Source organism: Pseudorca crassidens, chromosome 9 (genome assembly GCF_039906515.1).
Source record: "Pseudorca crassidens isolate mPseCra1 chromosome 9, mPseCra1.hap1, whole genome shotgun sequence".
In the NCBI taxonomy this organism is placed as follows: Eukaryota; Metazoa; Chordata; class Mammalia; order Artiodactyla; family Delphinidae; genus Pseudorca; species Pseudorca crassidens.
The window spans coordinates 104395261-104407895 of record NC_090304.1 but is presented as its reverse complement, the minus strand read 5'-3'; the positions used below and the strand labels follow the sequence as shown (position 1 = coordinate 104407895).

The window sequence follows — 12635 nt, the reverse complement described above, 5'->3', positions numbered from 1 at the left end:
ATAGCTGGGAGATAAATGCCCCACTGAGATATTAGAAGTCAGACGGTAATTTTTTCCTGATGTCTTACAGAGGGGAACATGGGCTGAAAATGAAAATAAGATGTATAACTTACACATGTTAGAATTTAAGGTTTTACTATTCGCCTACTGTTTTTCCAGGCAGAGAACCAAGAACCAGCCGTCAGAGCCCCAGATTGTTAAAGGTTTAATGTCCCCATAGCAGTCTGAGAGGAGGCAGTAGCACATCGGGGCTTTGCACCAGAGTTTGGCCCTTTGGCTTCTGCTGGAGAAAGACTTGGCCTGAGATGAAGCAGTCCCAGAAAGACCCTGGTGCTGCGTCTGAGCGCAGCACTTGCGGAGCTGGCGGGGTCTCCTTCACCCTCCTCAAGGCTAACCGCAAGTGGGCGCATGCGCACACAGGCGCATAGGCCACCCATGCAGGCCCACGCACAGATGCACGCATGCACGCACATGCATGCATGCACGCACACGTACACACACCACCACGGCCTGGCAGCCTTTCCCAGCATACTTGTCCATGGTGAAACAACCCGAGTGCAGCAGAAGTTTGGAGGATTAAGTTGGCCTTTAACCAAGAGAGCAACGTTTTCATTGGCTGGGAACGCAGTGCAGAGGGTGAGGTTTCCAGAGCACACACTTCCCCTGGCGGGGGCCAGAGAACTTTCTGCGAGGGGGCGGGGCCAGAGAACTTTCTGCGAGGGGGCGGGGCCAGAGAACTTTCTGCAGGGGGCGGTGTCGGGTGGGGGCGGGCGTGGCGGAAGGGGACTTGCCCTCCGTGGGCTGCGCCCCACTTTGGGAACATCGGGGAGACAAGTTGTGAAAATTCTTTTCCACGTCAGCTGGGCCTCTGGGGATTTCTGTGCCCAAAACGGACCCCTTGCCATGCAGTGGTGAAAAGTCAGACCTCAGAAAGCATCGCAGTGAAATGACCCCTTATGCCATAGGTGCCTGGGGCAGGGCCAGTCCCTGGGGCCAGGAGGAGAGAAAAATAAATTTGGAAAGAGGAATTGTTTGGTAAAAGCTGCCTGGTATGTCACCTGGTAAGGAGTCTGAGCACTACGGTGAGAGAGGCACCTGCTTGCGGGGGGGGGCGGTTGGCCAGGCCAGATCCCCGGGGAAGAAATCTGAACAGGGTCAGGCCCCGGGTTCTCCTGCTAGGGTGACCACGGGGGCCGGCCAGTAATGGGAACCTTCTCGTTTCCTATCGCAAAGAAGCGGCCATATTTCAGGGTCCAACCCCTCCCCCGCCCCGTGTTCGCACCTGCTCCCCAGCGGGGCAAGGTGATCTGCTTGCCCTCTCGCCCGCCTGGCTGCTTCTCCTCCGGGAACAAGGCCCTGTCCTTGGTCCCAGACCCTAAGATCCGCAAAGGGGCGCCCTAAGGGAGAAGCCCTGGCCACCACCCTGGACTCCGCCCTTGCGCAAGCTGGCCCTCCTCCGACCTCTGGGAGAGAAGGAGGGAAAGCCATGCCCTCGCCACCCACCTGCCGCGCTCCCCTCCACGCTGGGGCTCTCGGCTCTGTGACTCTGCAGGCAGCACAGGCCTCTCTCGAGGCCTCCCCAGCTACTGCGAGGAGGGGGTGGGGGGGTTAGTGGGGTACAGTTGAAGCAAGCATAAAGGCTGCTCTTTAATGAGGCAGCTGGTGCCCGTGAAGAGGCCCGATGACAACAAGGGGGGGCACGCACGGAGGGAGAGAGGTTTTTGCCATTCAGCTTGCCCATAATGTTGCTGATTTGTATTGAGACCTATACTTACAGCTAGCATGGGGTCAGGGCCCACAGGCAGCTGATAGCACTGGGACAGGTGACAGGAGGGCCTGGGGCTGCCACAATAGAGCGGGGAGGAGGTGGTGGCTCTGAGAGTGTAACTCAGAGCATCTCCCGTTCAGCCGTGGCTCAGAAAGCCACGCAGCGGATGCCACAGCAAAGGAATCGTGACCCTGCAATCTTGTCCTTTCTTTTCACCGCTGGACATACCCTCTTTACTCCTCTGGTTTTACTTGTGTGTGTTCAGGGAACATTGCTTTAAAAAGGCTACTGCTGGTTTCCAGAAGTGCCTTGCAAACGGTCAAGTGATTTAAAACAAGATGAGAAGTCTTGAATATTTGGATAAAAGGAGATTTCAAAGACTTTGCCCAAAGATAACCCCTTCAGACTATGCAAACATCTTCTCTACCTTCCCTTTCAACTCAGAGCAACTTAACTCAGGGTATGTCACCCAGACCCACAGATCTGCAGCCCAGGCTTACTGTCAATGGATACGCGATATCCACACAGCTAACGTGAGGTCCCAAGGGCTACTGGAGCCCTGTGGTTGCATAAGGACTATCAGGCGTGTCTTCCACATCATGTGTGTCTTCCACAACACGTGTACACTGTACGGAAATTAAGCAAATCTGTGCTGTCTTTAGGATTTCCGTAGGAGCCATGCAGAGATGTGTGCATATGTCTTTTTTGTTTTTGAAAAGGAGATGCAATATGTTAAAAGCAAATATCAAGACAAGAAATCACCTGTAGTGAAGCCATCACCCTAACTCGTACGTAGCAGATGCTCACAGCTTCTCCAGAGCCCTGAGTGCGCCTCCCACCAGCTTATGTGTGACATGCTTCATATTGTGAGGTTCAGAACTTTAGGAAGCACCTTAGGAAGGGACTCTGCATCTGGAGGCAGAAGTGACAGGATGTGTGAGGCTCGTCTTCCTGTATGTAGAACTGAAGTCTGTAGGTGTTGAATAAGGGCATCTGGATCCTGCTGGCCAGTCTAGGGAGCGTCGGGGCAGACTAATGCTAAACTCTGGTCCAGCAGGTCAGGCAAGCGGGTCTTTGCGTTTCCCCTCTATAAGTTGATATATATTTTCTTCCTTCATGGGATGTTATCCCCAAAACCCGTGGTTGGGACAGGATGAAGCTGAGAGTTAATTGCAGACCACAGCTTGGATCGAGATGTTGAAGTCTACATCCAGCACAGAGCCTGTGTGCCACACAGTTTGAAGAGCAACTCATGCTAACAGATTCAACACGGGGAAGGTACAGAGAAAGAGAGCGAACCTTCCTCAACGCGGGCAAGCTCGAATTTCGATGAGCTCCTCAGACCTCCGTCTCTCCACCAGGCCCTGTGACTTGCCAGCGGCATAGGAAGCAAGAAGGGTCTTGTAGTTTTAGGTGCACAGGATACCTCCTCCAGTGACACATGTATCTGTGGGGTCTCTGATAAGCATCAACTAACTCAGAATCCCAAGTTAACAAAGAACATGGAGAGAATTCACAGTGAATCACGGGACGGTCCAAAACATTCTAGCCCAGCACTGTCCAATGGAAGGGGCCACATATATAATTTAAAATTTTCTAGTAGCCACATTTTAAAAATAAAAAAACAAGGTAATATGAATTTTAATAATATATTAAAATGTATTCATATATTAATTCAATACCACCCAAAGATGATCATTTCAATAAAAACAATATAAAAAATTAATGAGATATTTCACTTTCTTTCTACACGAAGTCTTCTAAAGCCAGTATGTTAAAATATATTTCAAGCACATGTCCATTTTGCATAAGCCATAGCTCAGGTGCTCCAAAGCAACGTGTGACCAGTGGCTACTGCCTCGAAAAGCACAGATTCAGTCTGTTAGCCAAGAGATCCCAAATTTTACACGCTGGTTTTTTCATCTGAAGTTAGGAATTATCTTTTGCATTAAAAGTACCATCATCAGTGTTACTTGGAGGACAGAAGCACAGAGTGGCAGGTGAGAGATTTGAATAGGCCGGCATCTGTTTCAACACACTGTTTCTTTTTGAGTTTTCAAATATGGGATCTGACGTGGTTCCATCTTAAGAAAAGACATCTTTTCTGAAAATCCTTGCTCCCTGCTGCCCACCCGTCCAGTTTCCATGTGAGCACTTAGAGGATATTTATGAGGTGCCAGTGACGGCTGCACCTAGCCTGCCTGGCTCTGAGAGTCCACTGGATCTTCTTTGTTTCCCAGGACGGCTGAGACTACATCAGTCTCAACCTACTCTGGTCAAGACGGGCAGATCAAAAGCAGGGGCTGCTCTGTGTAACCAGGGCCAGGTAGATATCACGTCTGGTCCCTGGGGTCTTCACACAACTCGTCTCCAGCTGGCTTCTGGTGTGACCGGAGCCAGGGACGAGCTGGCAAGGGGGTTCTGAAAACTGATTTCCTTGGGGGACCCTCTTTGCCCAGGATTAGTATCTTGCAGTGCTTGAGGCTTCCCTGGCAGTAGGGGAGGGAGCAGTCAGCTCACGAATGCAGGCTCACCTGAGCACAGACACAGGCTGGTCTGAGGCGCTGCCAGCTCACTTGGGTCTCTGTCCCGGCTCGTACACGGATGACCTACATGACTGTAGAGGAACATCTTCACCTTTGATTCGCGTTAGCCACGCGTTCGTTCACATATTTACCAACCGTGTGTTGAACAGCCAACGATCACGTGCCAGGTGCTGTCCGGTAAACAATCGAAGCCCTGCCCACGCTTTAGTGAGGGGCGTGCCAAGAGCCGGGAAGGACCCAAGCAGGGTGAATACTGGCGGGTGCTGTTTTAGATCTGGTGGTCAGAGAAGGCTTCTGAGAAGGGGACATTCTGGCAGAGACGTAAAACAAGTGAAGGAGAGAGTCAGAAGACCAGATGGAGTTGGAATGTTCCAGAAGGAAGGAACACACGTGCTTGGCATGCAGAAGCAGCTAGAGCCTTGTGTGGCCGGTGTGGACGGAAGGAGAGAGACGGGGGTGGAGGGTGAAGAGGGTGTCAGAGGACTGCTGAAGGACTTTGGATTTTTGTCATAAGCCGTTAAAGGATTTTGAGCAAGAAAGTTAAATATTTTGAAAGGAGGACTCTGGCTGCTGTCCGATGACGAGATTTCAGGAAGGCAAGAGGAAGTGGGAGGAGGAAGGGTGCTCCCAGGTGGCTTAGAAGGATAGGTGCTTGGGTGGGGCAAGGGCAGTGGAGGGGAGCGGGGGTTGGATTCAGGCTACAACAGACCAAAGCCTGTCCAAGGGTGGATCTGGATTGCCGGCAAACATCGGGAGTGCCTGTGTTCAGGCCGGTTTGGGAGGCCTTGCGGAACGGCCCTCCATGCTGCGGGGTGGGTGTCGGCAGACGTGAGACGGTGGCAAAGGCACAACACGCAGGCAGAGGGGGCGGAAAGGTGGGCCGCGGGGGGCCAGGATCCGAGAGCCTGGGCTCCGGGGCCAGCACCGCCTCCTCTGAATCCTCAGGCAAGTCATTTAGCACCGTAAAGCCCACTTTGCCTCTGTATGTCAAGATGCAATTACAATATGGACCTCATGGGAGAGTGGTGGGAGCAAATGGTGACGTGGAAAGATGTTTGACAAACTCCGTCCTCCCTGCGCTGGGGGCAGGTCGTTACCCTCATTCTCTCTGTGGAGAGACACTCACTCACCGGAAGGGTTCCTGGCTCGGACCCCCTGAGCCCCCCTGAAATCCTAGAGGCTGGGGAGGTGGCTGGGATCCCAGTGGCTGGTTTGGGTCAGTGGGGTTGGAGTGTGTTGGGACTGGGCGTTTCCACAGGCAGGTCCGAGACCAGGGCCATCCGGGGGGGGCCTCCCCACCACCCGTGCAGCCCTCCTGCTCTCTCTAGACTTGTTTCCTCCGTGATCTCATCCACCAGCACAGTTAGAACTCTTCCACAATGATGCCCAAGCCTAAATTCCAGACCCCAGTAGTATCTGAGCTTCGGTTTCCAGGGCCTCGTAGATGTTTTTATCTGAATGTCCTACTGATTGCTCCCGACGTATCTGATGGGCAACGTTGACATCCCTACTCAAAGCATGTCCTCCTCCTACCCCCGTGACTGCTGCTGGCACTGTCCTTCTTGGAAACATCCAAGCTTTGCCAATCTTCGATTCTTTCCTCTCACAAACCCCTCCCCCCAGTGCAATATTTATCCACCTAAGCCCCGTGAATTGTCCCCCGGATATGTCCCTCACGTGTCTTTCCACTTTTATTTCCACAATCAGTGCCATCACTCTAGTTCAGAACCATCTGATTTCCTACCTGGGATATTTCACTAACTTCTTTACTTATCTTTCCGACTCTCCCCTCCCCACTCTCTGTGTACAATGATCCTTAGCTTTCAAGTCACAGATCTGATGATGTTCAGATGTCACGTCTATGTTTCAAGTGGGCGTTTGCATGTGGAATACATTCCCTATTTTTTTTTTTTTTTTTTTTTGCGGTACGCGGGCCTCTCACTATTGTGGCCTCTCCCGTTGCGGAGCACAGGCTCCGGACGCGCAGGCTCAGCGGCCGTGTCTCACGGGCCCAGCCGCTCCGCAGCATGTGGGATCTTCCCGGACCGGGGCACGAACCCGCATCCCCTGCATCGGCAGGCGGACTCTCAACCACTGCGCCACCGGGGAAGCCCCAGGGCGCTCTCTCAATTTCTGTTTTTATCTCCCTGTGCTGTAGGCCCCTTGGCTTGCCTGACGTTTCATGAACGAGGCACCATGTTCTCTGTTTTCGACCTTGGCTCATGACGGTCACTATTGGGATATCCAGCGCTTTCCTAGTCCAGGGCCCTGTCCTGGGTCCTTTCTCCTACAGCATCACTGTCGACCCTTGTAACAAGCCTATGGAAGAGTAAATGCCCCAGCCGTGCAGAAAGGAGGCCACTGGTGCTCAGAGGGACCCGTAACTGGCCCACGTTCAGAGGCAGGACTGGACCCTGGGCCACCCGTCCCCCAGGTGTGCTCTCCCTCGTCGCTATGATTTTCTTCTCCTCAGTCCTCTCCTGTCCATCTCTATCTGCAAAGTCTTCCCAGCCCAGGGCGACACTAACTCCCAACACACTTTCCAAGTGTGACGTGTCCTCCCTCGCATGGGGAGCCCTCAGATGTGTTCACCCTCATCATCATCCTGGACTTTTACTCCAAGAATGGTTTGGTCATCTTTGCTCTGGTGAGACCCACCCAGAGAGGCCAAGTATCTGGAACAAGACACGGAAGAGTGTCTTATTGCTTCATTATCCCTAAGAGGGGCTGCACCTGGGCCTGACGTAACGTAGATGCTCCAAAAGTGCCCATTAGTGTCGTGGGCCTGAGGGCTGCCTCGGAGCCCAGAGAGCAGGGGGGCTTCTGGCCTCTCACCCCAGATCTCTGGGGACTGGCTTGGGCTCCCCAGCCCAGCACCAGAGCCCCGTCTGCTGCAGACACCCCTCAGTGCCAGATCTGCTGACCCAGCCCCAGAGAAGCAAGCCGGGGGTGGGGTGGGGAGGGGGCCCAGCCTCCCCCGGCCCCCGACCCTGGGCAGCACAGGCCTGGCGGGCTTACCTGGACCCGTTCATGTGGTCGTACTCCCGCTTGACACTGACCCTCACGGGCTGATTCATCCACTCCTGCTGCGGGGGCAGGGGGTTGATCTTGTGGGGCTGGCCGTAGTCGGGACTCCCGGAGGCGGTCATGTCGGCCTTGGGGAGATGGGCCGCCGGTCCGTAGGCGGAGTCGAAGAGGGACTGGTCGTCGCTCACCACCGACAGAGCCTCCTGGAGGGCAGAGAGGAGACAGAAGCCCCTTGTCACTCTTCAGCCAGCACCACTCCCCACCTACCCTCCCTGGGAACCGGCAGGCTGGCCCAGGGCTGCCCAGTTGCACGAGCTTGATGGGTTCTCTGCAGGGTACCCTGGGTGATGAGGCAGTCTGGGGAGTGGAGCGGGGATGCAGACCGCCGGGAGTGTGTCCATCTGTTGGGTCTATAGGCTGGGACCCCCAGAAAGGAGTGTGGGGAGTGGAAGGCCAGGAAGAATGGTCACACAGAGCACACGCGTGGGTTGGGGTGGTGGTTGAACCCTGGGCTCTCTCGGGATAAACAGAAGTGCCCCTTACTAGCTGGGGAAGCAGTCAAGCTATGGGGCATAGGAGTGGGGACATTTCTTTTACAGGTGAGGCCAGTGAGACCCACCCGAAGAGGTTAAGTATGTGGCTCAAGGCCACACCAGGGAAGAAGGGTGAGGCCCAGGGTTGTGGTCCCCTCCAGTTTCAGTTTTCTTCTCTGCAAACAGGAATAAGAATAGCTTTTTCAGAGCTGATAGGTGATTGAATGAGAAGACCTAGGTACAGGTGTCTAGCTTGTTTGCTTAGAGGTGCTCTAGGATGTGCTGGGGCATCTTACACATCTGAGATGCAGATGGGAGGCTGCCTGCCTCCCTGGGACACAGTGCTCCTTCATCCTTTCCTGCCTGATTCCTTCAGATGACAGTTTCCAGCCCTGATTGTGAGGATTCAGCCTGCCCAGGAAAGAGGGCGGAATCCCAGCTATGTGGCTTGGAGGAGTCAGGGCTGATCTTCCCATGCCTACTGTCCCATCACCTGCCGGGACAGGTGGAGACGGCGGACGAAGAAAGGCGGCAGCATCGCCCTTTCCGGAGGTCTACTGACCAAAGCAGGGTAATGAGATCCCCTCATCATCCAGCTCATGGCAGATCACAGCGACCCAGGTCGTGGACTGGGGTGTGATCGTCACTAGATCACACAATTCCACCAAATTAAGTTGACCACGTTTCAGAAAAGGTAGTAATTCACCATCTAGAATTAATTATAATCTAAGTATAATTACACAATCTGTAATCGTGGAGAGGTGATGTAATATTACAGGAGGAATGTCCAGCACAGTCTCTGGCATAGAGTGACACCCAGTAAAGTTAGCTTTGATGGTTATTAGCTTCAAGTAAAGATTCTCTTAGGCCACCTGCTATGGTCCGAGTCGTTCCCTTAAAATTCATATGTTGAAGCCCTAACCCCAGTTCCTCAGAATCTGACTGTATTTCGAGATAAGATTTTTAAAGAGATGCTTAAGTTGAAATGAGGCCTTTTGGGTAGGTCCTAATCCAACATGACTGATGTCCTTATAAGAGGAGGATATTTGGAAACGTGGAGAGACACCAGGGGTGGTGGGCACAGAGGGACCACCATGTGGGGAAGCAGCAAGGGGGCAGCTTATCTGCAAGCCAAGAAGAGGCCTCAGGACCCGCCAGCACCCCATGTTGGATTTCCGGCTCTCAGAGCTGGGAGAAAATGCATTTCTGTTGCCTGAGCCACACTGTCGGTGGTATTTTGCTATCGCAGCCCTACTGTGGCACCTTCACTTTAGCCCCCGCTCCCATACCTATAAAATTACAATCTCTACCAGCTAAGTGTCGCCCTTTCTCCCACGGCTGTTCTCAACCCCAGCAGGAGGACAGCCATACTTCAAAGGAAGAGGCTCTTCTGCAGCTGTTTCCGGCTGGGATCAGGAAAGAATAACTGGAACATAGTCCGGGAAGTCTGCTCCTACTCCAGAAGGCTTTGCAGAGTATAGACATGGCCGGAGACGGCAGTTTCAAAGCTGAGCTGCCTGCACAGTATGGAAAGGACAGGGCGGGTCCCTTGATTCAGACCTAAAATCTACTGGGGCCCTTCACTTTCCACCTGCTGCCCTGTGTCATACTCAGAGGAAAGTTGTGCTTCTTGGAACCATTTGTCTGTTGGTTATGATATCCATCGTCCATTTCAATTAGGGATCCGCGCTGGCTCCACACCCCGAACCAGGGATCTGAACTGTCCTCCCGGCACACAGTGGTTCCAAGTTGAAAAGTCAACTTGAAAAGTCACTGTCATCTTCCAGAGGCCTGAGTCTGAGCCCATGAACTTCCTGGGGTTCTACACTAGGAGTGGAGATGCATTACCAACTAGGACTCACGAATGCCCTTCTGGTGACGGATGAACAGTCACCAGTTCTGCTACAAAAACAGACTACACCTAAGGAATCAGGTATCATCTTCCGCCGTGGAGAGCGGCTGGCATGCTTGCTTGATCATGCGCAAATCTTGGCGTTTCCAATTAAAGTCTTTCTTCCATCTACTTTCCTCTGGGTTGGGGGAGAGGATGATGGAATAACGGAGGCCAGGAGGCCTGGGAGGCAGGACCGGGGATAGTGATACTCGGGCAAAGTTCCCTACCATCATTATCCCCCGAGATGGCAGGTCAGGGAGCAGAGAAGCAGGGTAGTCAAGGCAGAGGGACCAAGCAGATGGTGAAACCAGGGTTCACAGCAAAGAGGTTGCAACAGAGGCCAGATAAGACCAAGCTGGGATTTCTGGAGGCTGACCAAGGAGAGACTTCTTAAGTAGATGAGAAAAAATGCTTTACAGGACAAAGTGCAGTGTGGTAAATGGTACAAAACCGGTTTGAACTCATTTTGGGAAAAAGTTTCCTTCAGTTCACAATCAAAGGAAACTCCAGTCAAAGGGGCCACGTCACAGGAGGAGAGGACCCTGGTTTACTCCAGAACACCTCTCCTTCCCCTTTCTGTCCAGTCCTGTCCTCAGCTCCCTCTGCTGTGTTTTTCAGACTCTTTCCTCCGTGAGCGAGCACCCAGTCCCTCACCCAGCCCACCCTGCACGTTCCCCCGCCAGCTCCCTTGAAAGCTGTAAATACCGTCATCTGCCACAACCCCGGCTCAGCTCCCTCCGAGAGCATCCTCGGTTTCATCCATCGCAAATCTATTCTCATCTGCCTGTTTTCCAAGAACTCAGCTTCGCCCCGGCGGCCCACCGTCCACGTTCCCCGTTCACGACGCCCAGGCTGCACCTCCTGCCCCAGGCTCGCTGTTTCCACTGCTCCACTAAACAGGCCTTCAAGTGCCCTCCTGTGTCTTAGACTTTGTGAGCCCGTGCGCTGGGAGCATCCTTTCTTTGCCCTCTGCTCCGGACACACACCCGATTCTTCCCATCTTGTAGGTGAATGAAATCTTCCTTGCTCCATGAAACCTTCCCTGATAATGATGCCCTGTGACTCATTTGAGCTTTGAAAGGTCCAGTGAGACTACTGCTTGGGTAAACATACACGTACACACACACACACACACACACACACTTTTCTGTTTGCAGCCATTGATAGGGAAAAGGCTTTCTTAAAAAATTTCATCACGTGGTGGAGAAGAGAGTTGGTGGCTGGGAGAAGCTGGGGAGAGAGAAGATGCTAGAGAACGGTTCCTTGTCTGGCCTCCTGGACTGGATCAGAAAACCTAACACGAGCAGGGGAAGGAGATGAGGACCATGAAGTGGGGATCGTAGATTTGGGGAGACCAGGCCCCAGACAAGCTGCTTCGGGGTCCTGGTGGAGCGTGAGAGCTGGGGAGAAGATTCACACTGGCTCTGAAAGGAAACAACGGCGTTTTGCCATTCAAGGCTGGAGCTTTGGGGGTGTCCCGAGACCAAGCCCACGGCACGTTCCCAACGGGCAGTGGCGAGCCTTTTCCAAGCTGCTTTTGGGGCAGCGGCGCATTGTAGGAAGACGGGCGTGGGGCAGGAAGAGGCCGACGGGAGCACGGCCTGAGGTGAGTGTGGCCGTCGTGCTTGTGTGACAGAACCTTGTCCCCACTGGGGGTCCCGGAAGTCCCTGGGGGAGAGTTGATGGGGGCATCGGCACCAAGGAGCTGCTTTGCCCAGCTGAGGAGCTGTCAGCTGGCCGTCGGATCAACAACGTGCCTGTAGCCTGTTACACACTTGTGCCTCTTGTTTTTTCCCCATGTCTTAGAAGCTGTTTACTTTTACTTAAATTCTTAAAACTTATAAAAGTTTCAACATGAAACTCTTACTTGTACTTAAAACTCTTTATAGGAATGAGTACACAGTTGGGGTTCAAGACCTTTATACTGAGGGATGGTTGCTGGGTGTTTACCTCCAGGATGATGGGCTGAAGACAGAGAGAACGTCAGCATAAACGTTCACACACTGTTCTCGGGGTGGCTGGGTTCCTTCACTTCTCCTTTTGACTTTGGACCTGACACTGATCCCTTCATTCAGAGGAAGTCAAATGATCCTTTAAAGCCTTGCTGAGTCTGGGTTGCTGCAGAGCACATGGCAGGGAAACTGACTTCGTTGGGAAGGACAGAGGGCGTGGCCCTAATCCCGTGTGGTGCTCAGTCTGGGGTCTCTCTCGGCCCTTGTCGCTGTCCCTGGGAAGCCAGCCCTGACTTGCTTAGTAACTGGATTCTGCGAAGCACATCCCTTTGCTCTGCTGAGTGCTGGGAAGGAAAGGCCTGTCACTTAGGATGCTCTGGTCCCTCAGCCACTGAGACCTAGACCCAGAGGGAGGCACAGGGCCCCTTGACTCCAAGCAGGGAAGTGGTCCAGCACAACAGTATCCCACTTGACCCGTTTACCAGAGCACTCAGGCAAGGGCAACTGCTTGGAATGGCAGCTTGACTTCCGAGCTAAGTGGATAGTCATACTGGTCGTAAAAATGCTGACCAAACTGTGTCAGCGTTCCTTCCCAGGATGCCCTGCTGGCCCAGGGAGCCAGCAGATGGACACGGCCAGAGGGCACTAGTCTCGGTGCTTCTTACCCAATTTGTGTTCAGGTGCCTTTAACACATCACTTATAATACATCCCTGTCATCATTATAGAAAACAGATCAAAGTAGCAGACGATTATCATAGCATTTATTTAGAGCAAATCCAGTTTCCCGGAGCGATCTAATTTAATCCTCCCTGCAATTCTCCGAGGGATGTACTGTTATCATCTCTATTTTTCAGATAAGGAAATGGATATTCAGAGAAGTGAACTCACTAGCTCAGGTGACGTAGCAAGTGAGT

The 12635-nt window shown here is 53.0% G+C and overlaps 1 protein-coding gene across 3 annotated transcripts in view; it reads right to left on the bottom strand.

Annotated features, from left to right (window-relative positions):
* Window positions 1-12635, bottom strand: part of FLI1 (Fli-1 proto-oncogene, ETS transcription factor) — a 121671-nt gene that overhangs the window by 43652 nt on the left and 65384 nt on the right. For all 3 annotated transcript variants that reach the window (XM_067751554.1, XM_067751553.1, XM_067751555.1), the window contains one exon: window positions 7333-7544. In XM_067751554.1, the coding sequence (XP_067607655.1) occupies window positions 7333-7544 (212 nt within the window). The remainder of the gene's footprint in view (window positions 1-7332; window positions 7545-12635) is intronic.